This window comes from Camelina sativa, chromosome 3 (genome assembly GCF_030686135.1).
Source record: "Camelina sativa cultivar CO46 ecotype springtype chromosome 3, ASM3068613v1".
In the NCBI taxonomy this organism is placed as follows: domain Eukaryota; kingdom Viridiplantae; phylum Streptophyta; class Magnoliopsida; order Brassicales; family Brassicaceae; genus Camelina; species Camelina sativa.
In genome coordinates, this window is record NC_141882.1 from 27,401,122 (window position 1) to 27,422,602 (window position 21,481).

The 21,481-nt window shown below is 34.7% G+C and overlaps 3 protein-coding genes and 1 pseudogene across 4 annotated transcripts; 2 read left to right on the plus strand and 2 right to left on the minus strand.

Moving 5' to 3' along the window:
* Positions 1-1,426: 1,426 nt before the first annotated feature.
* On the minus strand, positions 1,427-16,850 carry LOC104777956 (uncharacterized; annotated as a pseudogene). Its single transcript, XR_015594511.1, has 10 exons — positions 16,586-16,850; position 15,747; positions 14,439-14,967; positions 13,970-14,211; positions 13,723-13,741; positions 13,243-13,455; positions 12,924-13,026; positions 12,711-12,809; positions 1,596-2,100; positions 1,427-1,515 (listed from the first exon to the last, which is right to left on the minus strand). The product of XR_015594511.1 is annotated as an uncharacterized LOC104777956 (transcript).
* On the plus strand, positions 3,798-4,354 carry LOC147947761 (uncharacterized). Its single transcript, XM_087496803.1, has 3 exons — positions 3,798-3,818; positions 3,910-4,177; positions 4,254-4,354. The coding sequence occupies exons 1-3, from the start codon at positions 3,798-3,800 to the stop codon at positions 4,352-4,354; spliced, it is 390 nt and encodes a 129-aa protein (XP_087352929.1).
* A 396-nt stretch (positions 16,851-17,246) lies between the features above and the next one.
* Positions 17,247-19,194, minus strand: LOC104777949 (E3 ubiquitin-protein ligase RING1-like). The gene has a single exon (XM_010502274.3). It carries the CDS (start codon positions 18,973-18,975, stop codon positions 17,965-17,967), a length of 1,011 nt encoding a protein of 336 aa, XP_010500576.2. The 5' UTR covers positions 18,976-19,194; the 3' UTR covers positions 17,247-17,964.
* LOC104777952 (uncharacterized) lies at positions 17,292-17,746 on the plus strand. The gene has a single exon (XM_010502276.3). The coding sequence runs from the start codon at positions 17,292-17,294 to the stop codon at positions 17,628-17,630; it is 339 nt and encodes a 112-aa protein (XP_010500578.1). The 3' UTR covers positions 17,631-17,746.
* Positions 19,195-21,481: the final 2,287 nt, after the last annotated feature.

Below are 21,481 nucleotides of genomic sequence, written 5' to 3' on the forward strand. Positions count from 1 at the left end.
GGTTTTCAGTTTTTACAAATAGATTAAGAGAAGAACTAAAGTCCCAACATTAATAAAATAGCGGGGACAACCCAATTTAACTTGCAATTCTTCACTTGATGAGGTTTCAGATTCTTCTTGTCCAGTTTCCAACATTCTATATTCTTTTTTCATTTGCCAAGTCGTCTACAGATGATTCTTCTGATTCTTCAACATCTTATCATCTATGATTCCTCCGTAGGAGCGCCAATCCAACTGTAGTTAACCATACGAGAATTTACATTAGCCACGAGCCATGCACATTTGGGTGTATTCTAGTTTGGAAACCATTTTCTGAAAATACTTACTTGTAAGACCGATAATGTGTCCGTGCACAGTAAAGAGCAAAAATCATGAAATGCCACTTTTAATAAATAAAACCAGGACTGTCAACCAATATTTACCATAAGTGAATGGAAATGAAGGATGATGCCAAGAACCAAGCTCTGCTTCTACTACCATTCATATGAAATCATCAATGTTGACATTTGATATTCCGAATAGTGAGAGACTGAGATGTGTGTACTTTGTCTAAACTCCATCAGAAAAACGGATCTACGGCACAAGATCACAGTTGTAGTATCTACTGAGATGAAATTAACTACTATAAGTCTCAAAAAGAAAACACCAGAGGCAGGAAGCCTTTGCTCAAGAACAAATGTGTGATTGATAATACTAGACTTTTATTGCAAATGAGTTGCGGAAACCAGTCCTTATCCTGCCAGAACATTGTTTGTAAGGAAACCACCGTACAAAACTTTTTTATCTTTATTTTTCATGTATACCAACCACAAGTGTATACTGTAAAACGACAGTAAAGACTTGGACATAATAGATCTGAACCTTCGTGCCTCTTGTAAGTGTTCCTTTTCTAATTGCTATATACATACAACATATTTATAATTTAATTGCAAAACTGAGACCACGTTGTAAGCCATATACAAGGTTGAGAAGAGATAACAACCAAACCTGCCATAATATAAAGAGGCTTTGGTTAGCTGATCAACGATAGACTAAATACGACCAACATATATGAAAAAATTAGACATGGCAATATCTGGACTGTACTATGTCACTAAGGTAGAGGAATCCACTGAATCATTATTAAATCACACATAATTTTATCAAATACAAAGCTTGAATCTAAACTTAATACAAATTAAGTAAAAGCATTTCCTACAACTACCATGTTTCTATAGTAGCATAACTATTCTAGAAAAGATGGAGTGCAAGGTTGGTTATTGACTATATGAACAAATCAGTGTTGTTTCCACGTTCTAATATAAGGAAAACAACTGACAAAAAGAGAATCTGTCCGTCAAACCAGGGAAGAAATTTCAAGTTCTCCTGATATAGGTTAAGAGACTTACTTGAAACAAAAATCTCCAGCGAGCTGTATAGCACTATATTACGGGTTGGAGAAACCTGAGCCTTCCATGTTGATAGTAACAAGAACCAATATGCCCGTGATTATACCAAACCACAGTAAAGCTAATCCTGAATTACGAGGATTTACGGTTTCAGGTCAAGAAAGCGTAGAAGGGAAATCATCGAAAGGAATTTAGGCCTCGGTATACCTCCATCGTCGCCAGTGCCTTTACCAGTATTTGCAGCTACCGATTCCGTATCTGATATGTCTGCACTGCTTTCTAACCCATTAGTAGTATCTGCAGGTTGAAATCTTGGGTCCAACCCAGCCTTAGAAGGTACATGAGCCCCAAGTGAGTCACCACCAGAAAGTTTATTGTTTTCAGCTTCAGATGAAACTATGCCTTGAAACTCCTCACTCACAATCAATGCAGACAACACGTTCATAAATGACTCTTGACCAATCTCATCTGAAGAAACCTTTTCTTTCCGCACAAATGAACCAAGTTCTTCTGAATTTGACATTTCATCATCCGTAGCATTTGCAATGGGTTTGACATTGGCCCTGTCATCTTCTTCCTCCTCCACATATGATTTGTATGTAAGCCGTACCAGTATCTCACCGGCAGATCCCTTTCCAAACAAACTCCAACCGCCACGCAAAACCACTATTCTGTCTGTAGGAACTGTATCTTGCAGTAAACTGAGATCAACCTGGACATATAAAAGGTTATGAAGACAGAAACTTAGATATCCAGTCATTACAGAGATTTTCAGAATACTATGTAACCGACCAATGCCTATCAGAGCAGAAATCACAATTTAACATTGCAGTTTCGCCTAAACACTTCAACTGGGAATTGGAAGTTCTGTCAAGACTAACAAAGTGAATAGCGAACCTCATTTTATACGACCAAAAGATCAATAAAATTTAATGGTTAATCACTTTCATAGAGCTTGTAACTCTAGTGATGATGATACAGAAAATTTTGGCAAGGTCTGGCATGTTCACAAAGTCAATACTTGGTAATAACCAAGCAAAGGCACATTAGTCTAGGCAACTGATGTCTATTCTCTAATTTTGTTTTGGGCCATGTTCCTTTCATCATTTAGCATTTCTATTTAAATGATACATCTAAATGATTCATCTTAATGTCAAATGACCCAACAAACAAGACAAAAAAAAAAGTTCATTTGGATGGTCCATCAATAATTCTCTTGTTATTTTTGGATGAACCATTTCCATTCAAATGGTCCAACTAGAATCATCCAAATGAGTTTCAAATTTTTGCCTAAAATTTGAAAACTCATTCAAATGAGCCATGTGAATGATTCAAGATGATGCTCCTTTTTTTGACAAAAATGAACAACATTTGAATGAACCATTCAAATGGTCCATCCAAATGAATAAACGAACAAGGCCTTGGTCTTCCAATAAATATTTTGTATCTATACTATTAAAAGGGAAGCACTTTTTCAAGGCAAAAATGACACATTAAAATATATGACAAAATATGCCCCTGAATAAATTTAAAAGCATACAAGATAAGAAGGACATGTAAGTAAATGTCGATGCAAAAAATCGCGGATCCTTCTCTAACCCGGGTGTAATTAATTCAGATCATTTATAAGCAATTTGGAGTCAGATTACATAATAGTATAACCAAACAAAGTCTTTATGTTTCAACAAATTCTCGGCCTTTAAATTAGTGGGAGTGGGCCAAACGTGTAATATCCAATAACCCATTACCAATATACGAAATAAATACAGTGGTCCAATATATCAAAATATTTCCAAACAAAACATGCTTCTCTACATAAGAAAAGGTAATGACTACTATAATTAAGAAGATATTGTATACCATAAACAAAAACGAATACCAATACTAAAGGTAATGACTACTATAATTACGAATATATTCTCATGCAAATAAAGCATTTAATAATACCAATACTAAAGATACACAAATATATATTTCTGTGTTCATAATCACGCCAATGAAGCATTTAATAGTTAGGTAAAATCAAACATTAGCAAAATTTCGTATATCACTCATGTTGAAAGGGAAACTAACCTTATGTCCCATTTACTCAAATTAAGACATTTCTAACTAGGAAATGATAATAATTAGCATAATTATCGGATGCAATGTTTCCAAAAACAATTAGAAAATATTACACCAAATAACTTCTACTTACCATTATTGTTTTGCTCATTAACTAGCAACTTAATTGGAAACTATAGAACTATATATCATTCGAATGGCGAATACTTCACACATAAAATGGCTTCAAATAATGGAATCACGAGTCTTGCTAACATAAAACCTTTCAAGTCGAGTTGGAAGATCCAAGTGCGGATCGTTCATGAGTGGAGACAATATACGATTTACAGTGGGGAAACCTTAGAAATGATTTTAGCTGATGTAGAGGTCAGATTCTATTAATTAACTCTATCTACTTATATTTTTAAACCCATGTATATTATTATGTATCTAATAACATATTATTTGCTGTCTATAGGGAACTCTAATCCATGCCATTGTTAAAAAGAATCATGTTAACAAGTTCCACAGAATGGTAGTTGCTGGAGAGTGGAGGTTTGTGGAGAATTTTCAGCTGACTAAGTCTATGGGAAAGTATAGGGCAACATCACATGCTTTCAAGATGTATTTCACTAACACCACAATCATAAGCCGATCTCCTTCGCTATCGACTGATTGGTATTTGGACTTGAAGAGCTTTGAAAGCATAATTGCTGAAGATGGTCTCAATGAAAACATCTTAATAGGTATGTTTGTAATGAAAAGTTTGTATTACTTTTAACAACATATAAGTATAAGATTTTAATTATTTTACCCCTGTAGATGTGGTTGGCCAAGTCGTGAATATTGGTGTGATGAAAACAAGTGATAACAATGGGAAAATTTCTAAGAGATTGGAGGTGGAGCTAAGGGACACAAGGTAAGTTTAAATTATTTATATCATTGTATATATGGTTTTTTCAATAAGTATATTACAAGATTTTGCTTAAATACGCAGTGATAATCGTGTGATCTGTACATTATGGGATAAATTTGCTGATACAATGTGGGCTGCTGGTGAGAACACAGGCAGCAACATCGTTACCTGTTTACTTCGACTAGCGAAGATAAATTAATTTAATGGTAATAAAATTTTGTTCCCTTAGATTTATCTCTTTTAACGAATAGTCATTGTGGATTTAAAATTGTGGATTGTGGATGCTAGGTGAAAGATATGATATGTCTTTGTTGTTGATCAACTCGGATTATCCCGGAGTCCTTGAATTTGTCCAGAAGTAAGTTATTTTACTGGCCTTCATTTACATATTATGGTTTTAAAGTACGTAGTTATACTTCTCCGTGGCTATTAACATATTGATTCATAATAATACTTATAGTTTGCCAAAAGATGGAATATCAATTGCATTTATACAACCGAAGGCTGCTGAACCAAAAGAAGAGAAGAAGATTGATTATTTCAATCGGTTTGAGAGGAGAACCATTTCCGAGCTACTGGAATCTACAATGGTGAGAAATTTTACAATAGTTTTTCAAATAGAAATAGATATTTTTAACATATATTTGATTTCAGGAAGGTAAGTTTAAGATCATGGGAAGTATTTTCAACATAGACATGGATTTTGGTTGGTATTACTTCACCTGTATCAAGTGTGATAAGACTGTATACTTGGTTCCCAAGTAAGAAAATGATCATCCAAGCAAGGTGAAGAAGCGTTTGTTTCATTGTAATCATTGCAATGAACACACAACGAAAGTTCAACCAAGGTGCATATTCTTTGACTATATGAAATTTAGTTTTGCCATTGTTAATATTCTTAGTGGGTGTTTTTATATATATCGAAAATGTCATAAGAGATAAATATTCGGTGATGTTTTTTGCCTATAGGAAATTTAGTTGTACCAAGGTAAATATACTTTAATGTTTTTATATATTTCGAAAATGTCCTAATGTGCTCCTTCTACTTAAACAACAAAGGTACTAGTTGATTCTTGATGTTATGGATAACACTGCCAAGACTAAGGTTATGCTGTGGGATAATAATGCTCAAAAACTTGTAAATAAAACTGCCTCCGAGTTATTGGATGGTAATTTTGATGAGGTATGTTATGGGAAGTATATAAAGTTTATATTTTTTTATATATTTATAAGATTAAAATAAAAAAAATGTGGAAACTTACCTCTATTAAATATTTGTAGATTGAAGACCCAACCAATATTCCTGAAGCTTTGAAGTCCTTGGTTGGCCAAACCTACCAGTTTCTTGCCACCATTGACAAGGGTAACATTAATGATGGGAAAGATACTTACAAAGTATCTTTGGGTTAAATTGGTAGGAATTCAGCCAATGTTGACAACATGGAGGATTCTGAAATTGATCCCTCTTCCATTGTGTCTACTGATCAGGTTTGTAAACAAGAATGTCATAGTATAGATGTTTAAATCAGACCTTAATGTTAATATTAAATATTAAATTTGTACTTTACCATCATAGGGTCATACTGTTGGAACATACAGCACTGAGGTTGAAAATGGGTTAGAGACATCTCCAACTACTCCTTCTTCGAAGAGAAAGGAAGATGCATCTGCTGATTTGTCTGACCAATCGTCTTCCTCGAAGAAAAAATGTGTTACTAATATCAGTGCCGACATTGAGAATGAAGAAGCTAAACATATAAAAAGTGACTAAGGCATGAGATGTTCTCTACGAAGGAGTGTGAGAGTCTTATGAAGTCGACCTTTATGCTAGCCATTTCACATTTATAATAAGTGCAATTTTCTTCAGTTTAATCTTTCCTTTAAAGTACTTGGTTATGGTTATTGAATTCTTCTTTTTATTATTTTGGATTTAAATTTTCATATGGAATAAAAGTGTTATTTGCCTTTTAAAGTCATGTCTATTTTAATGTGGGACAATATACAATATACAATATTCTGCAGGACTAAATATACATATGTCTTATGTAAGTGTGTTCCCTCTTTTGAATTCGAAAGAGTGTAAAAGGGAAAAAAGTCCATCACTAAATTTATTTTATAATAGATATGACTATAAGTTAATGAAAGAAATTAGAGGAAAAATATAAGAAAATGAAATACGTAAAAGGAGAGTTGACTTATGTAATCTATGATATCAATGAAACTTACAAGAAATAAGGATTTGTCAATGTGTGATGGAGTTGACACACACTATTAACAGGAAAGTTAAAGTAAATGATAGATACTTATTACGTATAAGCATTAAAGAATTTGTCACACGAATCATGTATCGATAGAATAATTCTTTCCCACAATTAAAAAATGATCCAGCAAATCTTAAGGTGCGAAATGGGAAAGTAAATATCTATATTACTATTATTGCACGCACATTAAGCTGACTACCACGACGTTAACCTTAAGAAGGCAGAAACGCAAAGTTATAAGGTGAGTGTTCTTATAACTTTTGCATTATTTCAGACAAATCAATATGAAGAAGAGGAAATCAGAAATTCCGACAGATTTAACTATAGGTTCACCTTCTGGATTAGAAAAGCGTGCAAGATCAAGATTTAATAATGAGAACCGTGATCCTTTGCAACCAGAAAACGGCAAAGGTGTGCATTTGAAATCAATTTTCAAACGTTTGTTTGATGATTTGTCAAAGGAAAAAAGGAAGAATGATTCCGAAATCTTAAAAAGTGCGACAATAACACCCCCTAAGAAGATGACTTACAAAGGTTTGTTAATGCGTGAGTTCTTTTTTATTTGCAAATAATTTAGTATACGTGAATTCAAAACTTAACTATCATTTTTTTGAAAAACAGAACCAAAATTCAGGGCCAAAAGAATCGAAAATAACGTTTTGAGAGATGTTACAAATTTACCTGAGTTAGAAAGAACTCACGCTTTTAGCACACCTCAAACACCTACACCGAAAGGGAAAACACTTAACAGCTTTGAAGATGTTACAACTTCCTGCACAGCACAAGGTAATAGTTGGTCCAATAATCCGAAAACTATTTGTGTATATCAAATATTTATGTGGTAGACATAGCTATATCACAACAAAATTTTAAACAAATCCAGGATCACAAACAAAATCAGGGATCACATCCCTCCATGATTTGATCGATGGTCCGAATCAAACAAATTTAGTAGACCCAACACACATATCAGAGAGCCGAGAAAAACCACCATGCAAGATACAAAAAGTCGTTCAAGACTGTTCTCACATAACTCCTCCCTCGGTAAACAGCAAACAAGGTATGTTCTTTATACTTCTTAACTACTTATCGAGAGAGAGAAAAAAAAACGATTACATAATTGTTGCTTGGGTATTATGATAGTAAGATTATATCATGTTTGAAAATATTGCATACAGCTACAAGAGTACCTATCCAGTTCAGACAAAGGACATCTTTGAGGTTTATAAAGTCTCTTGCTAGACGGGGGAAACTCACTGACAATGGTTGTACTACTAACGTAAACAACACATTCTCTAGAATTCCTATGGAAGAAGACACACATCCTTCTGGAGAGAATTCAATAAATAGAAGCGCAGGTATATTTATATGCAATTATTTTTTTTTCAAAATAATAACCATCTAATTATGAAACCATAATTCTTCACATGTTTAAGATACAGTTGAAAACCATGCTCGGAAAGAACAAGTGTATAATGCCGGAAGAGAAGATGACTCACCTGCAGAAAATGTTTTCACGGCGGAAGAATTTGCTAATATTCCAAACGACGTAAGAAAGGGATATGAAATCATAAGGATTCTCGATGAAAGTTTGGCCGAAGCTTTCCCTACACCTGAACCCGTTACCTGCAAGGGCAAACAGAAAAAGAAAGAAACAGGTGAATAACTGAAACTAAGTTGAATTCAATAAAATTATTTCACTATAATTATCGAGCTTTGATCAAATCCTAAACTGTATCAGAACCACCAAAGCCAAAGAGTTCAAGTAAGAAGAAAAGTACAGGTAACTAAATAGTTTATTCTTTAGTTCAATATTAAAACAAATTTGATGACTCAGTCTCAACTAAACTTACTTTATACCAGAACCGGCTAAACGAAAGAGGGATCGGAAAAAAAAAGAAACAGGTATCAAAATATGTACCATCCATACTGCAATTTACTAATGTCGCATGTTACTGATTTAGACTTTTGTTGATAATACAGAATATTTGGACCATGGTGACCCTGAATATGAATGTACACATTGTGGTGCTATGATGTGGTACGATGAACGCATAAACCGTCACAGAAAAGCTCGGCAACCAATTTTCGCTCAGTGTTGTTTGCAAGGTTCAGTCACATTGCCACTCTTACATAATCAACCAGAATTGTTGTACGCATTGTTGACAAATGACGATGACCTGAGTAGGCATTTCAGAGAGAATATACGAGCCTATAATATGATATTCTCCTTTACTTCACTTGGTGGTCGCTGTGAAAATTCTGTTGCCAAAGGTCGTGGCCCAAATATGTTTGCCATACAAGGTGAAAATTATCATCTTATGGGAAGTCTAAAACCAGAAGATGGCGATTTTCCTAAATTTTCACAGCTATATATTGTTGACACTGAGAATGAGATTCAGAACAGAGCTGGGATATTAAGGTTCGGATTATCATGACCTCTTTCTGTTGTCAGTAAAATTCCTTTATTTTTATTTTTTCAAATTATATGGTCTATGTTAATTTACGGGAACAATCTATTTTGCAGTAAAGGATCAAAGGCTGGGAAATACAAAAAGAAAGGGAATTTGAGAGAAGATGTCATAGCAGCAATCATTAAGCTCTTGAATGAGGTGAATCCATATGTTGAGAGTTTTAGGTCTGCTAGGGATAGGTTAGATACTAATCCAGAAAAAAGTTTTCACATGTGAATCGTCAGTGACCGTTTAAAAGATGGAAGAAAATATGATATTCCAACTGCTTCTGAGGTAGCTGCATTGATTCCTGGTGATTTTAGTGTTGATATGCCTACCCGTAACATTGTTGTTGAAGAAAAATCTGGTGCTTTACAACGAATTAGTGAAATTCATCCATCTTATCTTGCTTTACGATACCCACTGTTATTCCCGAAGGGTGAAGATGGTTTCAGGCCAGAGATACTAAAAGGTCCGAGGAAAGGGATAAAAAAAAGAAGGTAAAGAAAACAAAGGAAAATGATTGTATAAGTTTACGATAGTGGTTTGCATTTAGAATACAAGAGAGGAAGAATGAGTCACAGAATTTATTGCGTTCTAAAAGACTTTTTCAACAGTTCTTGGTCGATGCTTACACTACAGTTGAAGTAAACAGGCTTACTTATTTCAAGCTAAATCAGTCAAAGATTAGAGCTGACAATTATGAGGCTGTGAAGAATGCATTTAACACAGATTTGAATGAACAAGGTACCAAATTTTATTTACCAGCTACTTTTGTTCGGGGTCCAAGATATATGAGAAATATGTATCTGGATGCAATGGCTATATGTCAGCACTATGGATTTCCAGATTTATTCATCACATTCACATGTAACCCTAAATGGCCTGAGCTGGTCAGATATTGTGGTACTCGAAATCTGAACTCTGATGACAGGCCAGATATTATAAGTAGAGTTTTCAAGATGAAACTAAATTCCCTCATGGACGACTTTACCAGAAAACATATCCTAGGGAAGACAGTTTGCTGTAAGTTTACATGACTTAGTTTTTATTTAATATTTGTGATGTTGAGTACTATGTCATGTTTGATATAGATTTATCTAACCAATGTTTTTGCTAATTATTGTAGCCATGTATACCATCGAGTTTCAAAAAAGAGGTCTACCTCATGCTCATATCTTGCTATGGATGCACCCAGATTCAAAATTGCCAAAAGCTGAGGACATTGACAAGTTGATATCCGCTGAAATCCCCAACAAGAATAAAGATCCAATACTTTTCGACATTGTAAAGGAAACAATGATTCATGGCCCTTGTGGAGCTGTTAACCCAAATTCACCATGTATGGAAGAAGGGAAGTGTACAAAGTATTATCTAAAGAAATACGTGGAAAATACAACTGTTGACAAAGAAGGATTCACGGTTTACAGAAGAAGAAGGAGGAAAAATTTTGTTGAGAAAAATGGGTTTAAGTGTGATAATCGCTATGTTATACCTTACAACAAAACGTTGTTGCTAAGGTACATAGCTCACATTAATGTAGAGTGGTGCAACCAATCAGGCTCTATAAAATACTTATTCAAGTATATAACCAAAGGTCAGGATCGGGTAGCGGTTGTTGTTGAACATTCATAGAAAACTACAGTTAAAGGTAACACTAAATCAACTTCAAAAAATTCTGTTTCTGTGGAGAAGCCAAAGAATGATATACAAGATTTCTTTGATTGCAGGTTTGAACTATCTATACTATTTGAATATAGATAATATTCGAGATATGATTTCACACTAATAAAGGCAAATATTAATAAGTCTTCTTGTGTACCAGGTACGTATCTGCATGCGAAGCAGGGTGGAGGCTTTTAAAAAATCCAATACATCATAGATCAATATCTGTTCAGAGGCTATCATTTCACCTAGAGGGGCAGCAACTGATATACTTTAAAGCTGATGATGAGGTTGAGTATGTTTTGCATAGATCAGAATTACTAGATACTATGTTTTTGGCTTGGTTTGAACTAAACAAGGTTAGTGAGATAGCAAGGGGTTTAACCTATGTTCAAATTCCTGAATATTTCACGTACGATGGGAAAGAGAGACAATTTAATTTGCGCAAACGACCAGGGAAAGCTATAGGGAGGATAAATTATGTCCCAATTGGGTTTGAAGATGGTTATTATCTAAGAGTTCTTCTTAATGTGCAATTAGGACCACAAAGTTATGATGATCTAAAAACGGTCAAGGGGATTGTTTACAAAACATATAAAGAGGCATGTTATGCTCTAGGATTACTAGATAATGATCAAGAATATATTGATGATATATTGAGGACAAGTCTTTGGGGTTCTAGGAAATACCTTCGTTGTATGTTTGTTGTCATGCTACAGTCAAGCAGTTTATCCCAGTCAGAATTGGTTTGGAACAAAACTTGGGAACTTCTTTGTGATGATATTCAAAGGGAGAGGCGATTATACTTTAATCGGCCAGGTAATAATTAATTAGTTCAATTAAAATTGTTAACTCATATTTACTATATATTAAATTACCGTAACAATAATATTTACTTTTCTTTTTTAGACCTAATGTTGTCAGATGAAGATTAACAGAGGATTGCACTCCAAGATATTGATAGCATATTGAGAAGGAACGGGACAGCTCTAACAAATTTTGGTTCGATGCCGCAGTTGCCTGAAGGAATAGTTGATAACACTAATGTGCAGGTCATTGATGAACAAAATTATGATCGTGATGACCAGAAAAGAAAACATGATCAATGGTTGCTTCAGATGACTGAAGAGCAGAAGCATATTTATACAGAGATTGTAAACGCGGTTGATAAAACTCAATATGCCGCAGTTGCCTGAAGGAATAGTTGATAACACTAATGTGCAGGTCATTGATGAACAAAATTATGATCGTGATGACCAGAAAAGAAAACATGATCAATGGTTGCTTCAGATGACTGAAGAGCAGAAGCATATTTATACAGAGATTGTAAACGCGGTTGATAAAACTCAATATGCCGCAGTTGCCTGAAGGAATAGTTGATAACACTAATGTGCAGGTCATTGATGAACAAAATTATGATCATGATGACCAGAAAAGAAAACATGATCAATGGTTGCTTCAGATGACTGAAGAGCAGAAGCATATTTATACAGAGATTGTAAACGCGGTTGATAAAACTCAATATTCCATAAAGTCTAACACTAAGTTGGAGAATAACGAAGAATACAATATGCAAGTACATTTCAAGTTCCACTCGCTAACATATTTAAATTGATAAAACTCAACTATTTGAATAGTATAGAAGATGGATAAAGTTAGGATTTTCCTTAAACGAACAAACTACGCTAAATTCACAACAAACTTTCTATACTACATTCAAAACACATTTTCTACTCTCCCCTTATTCTCGATAGAGAAATTATAAGCTCTAAAATAACTATGTTGAATAACAGTTTTTTGCAAGATAAACAACTTAGGTTTAAAGCAATATCAACTATATTTCAAACACTTAAATATAAAAAAACCATTAAAAGAAAATTTTGTTTTTGTAAACAAACCCGCACGTACGTGCGGGTCCGGATCTAGTATATAAGTAAATTATAATCCACTATCTGATTAGAAAAACTTAGGCAATCTGATTTACCTCTCTAGTACCAATAGCCATATCAGCAAAGCCAAGACGGTCATTGACCTCAATTTGTAATACTTGCTCTCTAGGATTTGAAACTAGGAATTGAAAGTCCTGCAAAGATTATGAATACACACACTTTATCCTATTACATTTAAACCTTAAGTAATCATGGTTCACCACCAGATTATAAATGAACCATCCAAAGAACCATCCAAAGAAGTTCACCTGATTCTAGAATGGTCGACCAGGAGCCCCAGTGACAGTAGTTTGACTGTTCCTTTTGCTACGGATAACTTGATCCCCTAATCTGAGAATTGCATATGGATCTGTTTTACATGTTACCAACTATCAAGGAAAACGTAAACCGCTGAACAAACATGTAAAATAATGAAAGATCTCAGCCATAGACCCATTTAGTATCGCTACGACGTTGTTCCCAACAAAATCAAATGAACTTGCACAAGGAGAATTATATTCAGTAAGAGATTGTCTATCTATTCCATTTCTCCAACTATGAAGGAAACACTGACATGAAAGGAAGTATAGCTTACCGGAGAACATGTATCGAAGCTTCTTAGCATCTACAAGAGTAACAGATAGTTCCCCAACAAAATCCTTATTGCCTTCCTGCATTTCTCCTGATTTAAGATCATTTGAAACTGGTCCAACAGCTTTTCCTTTCTGAAAATCCAAGACTATTTTCTTTGGTCGGACAAATAATCGAGGCAAATCCTCTGTCAGCAGTTTGGTCAAGAACCTGTAAGAGACGATGCTGGGTAAAACCATAGGAATTAAGAAGAAACTACTATTTCAGATCTACAAGGAGCTGAAACACTCAACATTAAACAAAATGAAATACTAATATCTAATCAGGACAATGCACCAATGCATCTTAAACTATATGATAACATCATCTAAGTTCTATGCAAGAAAAGTGGCCTTTCTGATACGAAGCAATAAGTCCATGTAGTATCAAACATTAACAAGAACAAAATTGTGAAGTAACAGATACAAAAGAACTTACATTGATAGAACGGGGATTCCTGATATCATCATCCGAACCATTCATGACACAAGAAATAAAATGTGTGAGTTACGGCAAGAGCAAAAGCTAAAAGTCTCTTCATTAATCAGCAATCGTCGATAACTTAACCAATCCCCAGTCTAGCCAACATTTAAAAAAATTACTATATAAGAGGTTGTCTGTATATGAAATAAGCAGCACAAACACTATAGTGGACATGCAACAGAAGACAAAGATTAATCCATACCCATTAGATTAAACAATCTGAATGCTCCAAGTTGAAGTGTGACCTTTGGAGGTGACACAAACGAACATGATACAGCTCCCACCCAAGGTTGTGTTGGTATCAATCTTAGTTTGACCCAAAGCTCACCATCAATGTCAAAATCCCGGACACCAACTGGAACAACTATAGGGATTATACCAAATATCAACGAGAGCAATAACAACATGCGGGCACCACCAATATACCGAATGCCAATTTGGTACCTATAATAGGATAAGAAACCTCAAACTGAGCCGCTGATATACAATTTGAACTTTGAAGTACCCTATACCCGAAAGATATGTAACATAGGAAAAGTTAATCTTTAAATTAATATTGTTCATGAAGTGAAATATATCTCATGAGAAGCTTCAGTGAGTGAAAAATAATATCCAAGTGAAACCAAGTAAGAGCAATCCCAACAAATAGATCAACTCAAGTACACACATACTGAAAGTCATTGGCATGGCGAGATGTCCTCCTCTCAACATTTCTGACAGACAAGGGCTCATCCCCTAAAGAAAATTGCTTAATCTCAACTCTCTGAACATAATAAGGCTTCTTCTTCAAGTCATCAATCACAGGCTGCAACAAACCAACAAGCCAAGTCTCAATCCCAGCTCTATACACTTTCCAGAGCTTCCACAAAACCATATTCACCCACTCCACGGACTCTTTCCTTTGTAAATCCTTCTCAAGGAACAAGGAGAAGCTGGTGGGAACCTGTAGCCATTGTCCTGCTCCTCGATGGCTTCCATCTCCACCCATTTCTCTCTGCCTCTTTCTCCATGTCCATAGTTTATCAAAAGCAACACCAACGAAGAAGAAGAACACGAATAGACCAATCACACTATTGTTAATAGGTGGTGACGGAATTGGATGAATAACACCCAACTGGGTCCTAAGCTTACCCACTATCGGATCTTCCCTAATGTTACTAAAATTGTTTTCTTCATCTTGAACCAGAGACTGTTTCGAAGCTTCCTGATGTGATCATGAGACCATCCAATACGACCCTTGAGTCTTGCTCACCACGAACGAAGTCAAAGATGAACTCATCGCTACGCGATTTGGACCTACGAGTATTCAAAGGAGGATTCCGACCAATTCAAAAGGATTCAAGGTATGAACCAAAATGTTCTGGAATCTTGATCCATTCCATAACCACGGAGAATTGGAATCACATTAATATCAGTTTATATGTGAAAGATATGGATATTTCAAGTCAGTGGATCTATCTCAGTCCCAATTTTGCGTCTGAGCAAAAGACCGTGTTACACAGACCAACTCAGAAACAGTTTCGGTACAAAACCACTTGAAGGATGTTAATGTATATCTTATGTTTCCAACAAGCTCAGAAAGAGAAGATTTGGCCCACGAAATACAAAGATACACTTCATTTGCCAAAGGAAGTCAATCTAGTTCTACACTTGAAGAGTTTTAGGTCCAATTGGTTTAGGACATTCTAGAATTACGTATGGCAACCAGGAGCTGTTTCTACTAAGCCCAGGATGAAGCAAAGATACAGACCATGTTGTTTCTCATCAGCAAGTTGGATCAAAGAGTAAATATCAAAGAAGATTAAGGAAACACTTAATGGGTCAATTCAAGATCTTATGGCCAAAGAGAGCATGGGAAAAACTATTGGGGATGATACCTATCAAGTCCAGCCCACTTTGAGCCTAATTCAAATCCAAGAAAGCCCAAAATAATGACTTTGTTTTGTGGTCAAAGAGGAGTGACGAAAATAGAGTTCAACTCTATCTTTATTGAGTTTTAGTTTTAAGAATAATACTTGACTTTGTGACCAAGTTTTCTATCTCTATATAAACTCATGTAATATAATTTGAGAATCATCAACCAATTTTCCTTTTCTTTATTAGAGTTTATGTCTTTGTTATTTGTCTAGAATATTTCTTTGTTTCTTGGTGTGTAATATCCAAGCAACAGTCTCCTTTTGTTGGACTAGTGTGTCATATCTAGCAGGGATTGAAGTTGGGAATATCAGCAGCCTTCCGCAACTGCTGTGCGACCCCTCAATCCATCAAATCTCCCTTGTTGCACCTTGCACCTTAGCGAGTTTCTGCCTAATTCAAATCCAAGAAAGCCCAAAATAATGACTTTGTTTTGTGGTCAAAGAGGAGTGAGGAAAATAGAGTTCAACTCACCTTGGGAAGGACACCTTGGGAAGACAAACTTCAAAGAGTTGAATCTTCATTCAACTATCTATCTTTATTGTGTTTTAGTTTTAAGAATAATATTTGGCTTTGTGACCAAGTTTTCTATCTCTATATAAACTCATGTAATATAATTTGAGAATCATCAACCAATTTTCCTTTTCTTTATTAGAGTTTATCTTTTTGTTCTTTGTCTAGAACATTTATTTGTTTCTTGGTGTGAAATATCCAAGCAACAGCCTCATTTTGCTGGAGTAGTGTGTCATATCTAGCATGGATTGGAGTTGGGAATATCAGCAGTCTTCCGCAACTGCTGTGCGACCCCTCAATCTATCAAATCTCCTTTGTTGCACATTACACCTTGGTGAGTTTCTATCCTTTTTAGTCCGGCTGAGTGATCCTTGAATTTTGGACGTATCACTTCCTCAACTTTGAATTCAGTGGAAGACGTAAAAAAAAAGAAATCTCCTTGTCCTTGTACTAGAAGAATCCCTCAATCTTAGGTTATTCGAATCCCGGCGAACTCCACAGGAAATAAACCGAAAGTTTGAAACTTTGAAGTTCCGAAACAAAACCCAACTCCTTGGAAACGTGCCGAGCTCATTCAAACATGGACAGAGCAGGGGATGAGACACATAAACAGGTAACAGGAAATGTAAACCCGAAAAAGAAGATTCTGAAATCATCTATGAATCGTACTCGAAGTCGACGAAGGAGGAGGAGAAAAATAACGCATAACTGTCTGTAGCGCGAAAAGAAAAAGACCGTCTTCTCCAATGACACGTAGCAGAAGAATTTGTGGAAGTAAAGCTATCAAATTTGAAAACAAAGTGCAGAAGAAAAAGTTCATTACAATCTTTTCTTCTTTGGAATGTTCGACACGTGGATCGGTTTAGTAAACCGACTAATTCAGAGTTAGTTCGGTTGAATTGAATAGAAATTGTGGCCCAATAATACGAGAGGAATTGTGGCCCAATAATACGAGAGGAATTGTGGCTCAATAACACGACTACTATGGCCCAAGTCTTTTTTCGTCGTTTTGTTTTTTAGAAGTAAGAACAAGATTTCCCAAAAGCGACACTGAAGGATTTCGAAAACCCTAATCGATTCGAGAAATCAAAGGAACTATGTCAGATCCTTACGAGAGCGTGAAAGGTGGAAGACTAGCGTTCAAAGGAGGTGATCTAGCCACAAGGAAATCGATCGATAAGAAGAAGAAGAATAAGAAGAAGCAGAAGAAGAACAAGGAAAAGCTCGACGACGGTGCTGAGGGAGAACTGAAGATGGCTCCCGACGCTGCTGGAGAGGATATTTACTCAATTGATGCCGCGAAGAAGAAGAAGTACGATGACCTTTTTCCTGTGGAGGCGAAGAAGTTCGGTTACATTCCGAAATCAAACTTTGAATCTACGGAAGATGCTCTTGACGACCGCGTCAAGAAGAAAGCTGATCGTTACTGTAAATAGAATGTTTGTGTTTTCTTTCTGCAGATGCATTGATGTTTGTATGAGGATCTAATGACTTTTTTAAATTATGTTTCTGTTCTTATAATTACAGTATAATTAAGCTCCTTTACTCCAAATCTGGTTTGATTTTACAGAGCTTATGCAACAAAGCTTAGGTAGGAAGAGTCACTTCTTTGTGAAATCGTTAGTTTTAGTAGCTTGAGGTTATTTTTGAGATATACGAAGCATATTCAAATAGACAATTTTCTCATAGCGCCTATACATATAGATTTATATTTCTTGAATCGTAGAAGCTCCATAGTCAGAAAGATGGCTGCCCCTTAAATATTTAGATTTAGCTCCTGTTACCTCGAGGGTTCTGGTGTGGTCTTTCTTCGGGACTAACCCTTTGGTATCTTGCTCTGAAGGGCCAAATGTTTCCAAGCTGCATCCACCTCGGGCGTCTTCTTTCAGGTATGTCTTGTCTAATAGAATTGCTCCTTTCTCGAGAATTAGCAATGGTGTTGACTGGTGGCAGGTCACGACGGCAGATAGGGCAAGAATTGTGAAGCCTGAGCCACGGGATTATACAATCTTTATGGTATATGTGTTTACACGGTAACTCTGTAGCCTCCCCACCAACAATGAATTCTTCCATGCACACTGTGCATTGGGACATATCGTTGGTTAGATGCTGTGGTGTTACCTTCACAGTGGGTAGCGCTTCAATGGTTGGTTCTGACGCAGGTGGTGGTCCAGGCCTGTCGTCTTGTGTTAGCTGTTCAATCAGCTGCTCTAAGCCTGATGCTCCAGAAAAAAAATCATGTGTGTTCAAACGCTGGGGTGGTGCAGGATTCGGTGGCTCGGTTATGCTTCCAAGTGGACTAGTCGGATTAATGGGTCGGAGAACTACATATGTTCTTCTTGGTGGAGGTAAACCGCCATTGTTAACATTGTCAAGGCTGTGGCGTCGTCGATGGTGTGGTCTTGGTCTTGTTTCAGGTTCCCGTATATTTCGGGATCTTGCTCTAAGAAATGGGTCTGGACCAAACCCACCTATCATTGGAGGATCAAACATGAGTGATAGAGCTTCGAGAAGACGAGCCTCAGGAGAAGCATCAAAGGGGGGAACAGCATGATTGAAAGTAAACCGAGGATGTCTCATCTCAATCTCGACGACAAATTGCCTCAAGCATCGAGGGCACGCGACCTCAGATGGGATAGAGGATGCAATCCTGACCGTACGATGACAATTGTAGCACCAATAGAGGCCAAAAGTCCTAAATGTTCCATCGGTCCGTGTTATAGGCAGACTTATTGACATGATTTCAAGAAGGAATTGTTTATATACAAGACATACAAACATATAAGCCTACACATATATAGATAATGTTGAGGGTTGCATGAAGCAAATGAACAAGGCAGATTCTGTTGAGATAGAGGTCTTGTGTTTCTTGGAGGCTTCTCTTTCGTTTTGGGAAGGCAACGCATGAGATAGACGCAATGCCCAGTTCTTAGTTTTCTATGCTTTTGAGATCGCTTCTAACTAAAGTCTAGAATCATTTCTCGAATCCGTTCATTTGATGCCCCACCCGTTAAAGAATAGGGATTGGGCTTAAGATTTATGATGATAGTTATTGATTTCAAACCTTAACTCATGATTCACCAGATTATGAATGAACCATCCAAAAGCAGTTCACCTGATTCCAGATTGGTCGACCAGGAGCCCCAGTGACAGTAGTTTGACTGTTTCCTTTACTACGGATAACTTGATCCCCCTTTGATTCAGAATAATTCAGAGTTCGTTCGGTTCAACTGAATGGCAATTGTGGTTTAATTCGGTTCGATCCACTTGAAATTTGAACAGAAGAACTCAAATCTATATAATAATAGCAAATTGAATAAATGCAAAGAACAGTTGCATTTTTTGTTGTATCTTTTCATAAAATATTTTATATTTCTTATTTTATAACAGAAACTTTTTATGGTTGCATCTCTCTAAAAAGTTATGTTTGTTGAATGTAAAATTGTGTCACTTACAAACAGTTGTGTCTATTCAAATATTCATATTTTTAGAAATCTATATATTTGTATTTCTTTTGAGAAATGTTCAAACTTTCTATTCAATTCAAATGTATACATCTTTAAAAATCTATATATAAATGACTTCAGATTGCAACTCTGATGATTTTACTTTATAAATAAATATTATGAAGAAGTGAACCTAAGTGAGAATATCAAACGAAAGGTTATAATAAATAAATGCAAATTTCTGATAAAAATTTTAAAAATAAAATAAATTTCATCTTGAAAAAAAAATTATAACCAATAATTATAATAAAATACACAACTTCTGTAAATAAAATATTAAATAGTTAAATCTTAAAACACATATTTTATGAAGATTTACGAAGAGTTACGATAAATAAATGCAATTGTAAGTTACATAATTAACCTTTTTATTAAATTTTTATACTACTATAATCATTTCAAAAATTAGCTTATAAAATAGTGTTACATATTGGATATTAAAATTCATGAAACAAAAAGATTTGTATTAGTGAACAATTATCTGTTAGTTATCTAAGAAAAGACAAATATATATATATATATATATATATATATATATATATATATATATATATATATAAACAACTATTGGAAGGAAAAATTGTGAATAAGATATAGTGAAAAGACACAACTCCACAATGAACAGAAGCAACAATATGATTTTTTTAAGGTAAAAAAAAATACAACTTTACAATTAATAGACACAAGTGTATAAAAAATTATTTAACTAAAAGGTACGACAAAAAATTGTAACTTTAATTGGCATTTATTAACTAACATATGCATATATGATATATCTACCACTCATGTCCTTCCAAATCTATATATTTCAAATAAAAAGTTAACATTTTTTATTTAACCATGTTAAGTGTTCAAAGAATTCAAAATTTAACAACCAACGGTTTTCAAGTATTCAAAATTTGTTTCTAGACATACATTGTTAATTGTTTATACGTTAAAAAAACTATCTGATTAGAAAACTAATTTAAGGGAATTGTATATTTAGTTTTAATCATAATACACTCAAATTGAAATATTAACCACAAAAGATACTGAATATGAAATATTTTAAAAGGTTGAAAAGGTGTTGGATTCTGACTGCCAAAAAAATGAAGCGGAGCGTGTGAGAGCAATGAGCCCGTTCTTGGCCGACCATTTTCCTTAGACGCGTACGTTGTTGATGCTACATCATACACCTACATATTACTGTTATAAGTTATAACTATTATTGTTCCCTTCTAATAATTATTTTATTATTTATTTACGTGTGACTATGGATAAGTAACCAACATGTATGGAGAAAAATAAGTGGTAAGTCCATTAGATGTTAGATTAACCACATATATATATATACAATCTATTATAATTGCCAAAATGTTTAATGACGTTAGTTTGTTTTATATAAAAAAATGTTTTATCTATGAAACGATAGTTGTTTGTATTCATTTACAATATTGCCTCTATGAAAATAGATATATATTCATTTTTTTAATCTATATTATAAATGGGTTTCAATTCACATAAATAAAAGATTTGATAATTTTCTGTTTAGTTATATTCAAATTTGAGAGGATTGATCATCTTCTTACTGATTTATTGAATAGTATTATTTATATTCATTTTTTATGAAGTAATGATTGATTTTAGAAATAGAAATATGTTTTAATTATGCAAAAAATTATTCAAATAATAAATTGAAATGAATACAAACAAATAACATTATGTCATTTTAAGAATGGTTCTCAATTAATACTTTTAATATTTGTAATTTATAATAAAATTATATAGGAAATTTATAGGGT

What these genes read in the sequence shown, in the direction of transcription:
- LOC147947761 (XM_087496803.1), top strand. Translation starts at nt 3,798, where the DNA reads ATGATTTTAGCTGATGTAGAG. An exon ending in TGATTTTAGCTGATGTAGAG is followed by an intron (nt 3,819 to 3,909) that starts GTCAGATTCTAT and finishes TGCTGTCTATAG; the next exon opens with GGAACTCTAATCCATGCCAT. An exon ending in CAATGAAAACATCTTAATAG is followed by an intron (nt 4,178 to 4,253) that starts GTATGTTTGTAA and finishes TTACCCCTGTAG; the next exon opens with ATGTGGTTGGCCAAGTCGTG.
- LOC104777952 (XM_010502276.3), top strand. Translation starts at nt 17,292, where the DNA reads ATGTCAGATCCTTACGAGAGCGTGAAAGGTGGAAGACTAGCGTTCAAA.
- LOC104777949 (XM_010502274.3), bottom strand. Translation starts at nt 18,975, where the DNA reads ATGTTTGTATGTCTTGTATATAAACAATTCCTTCTTGAAATCATGTCA.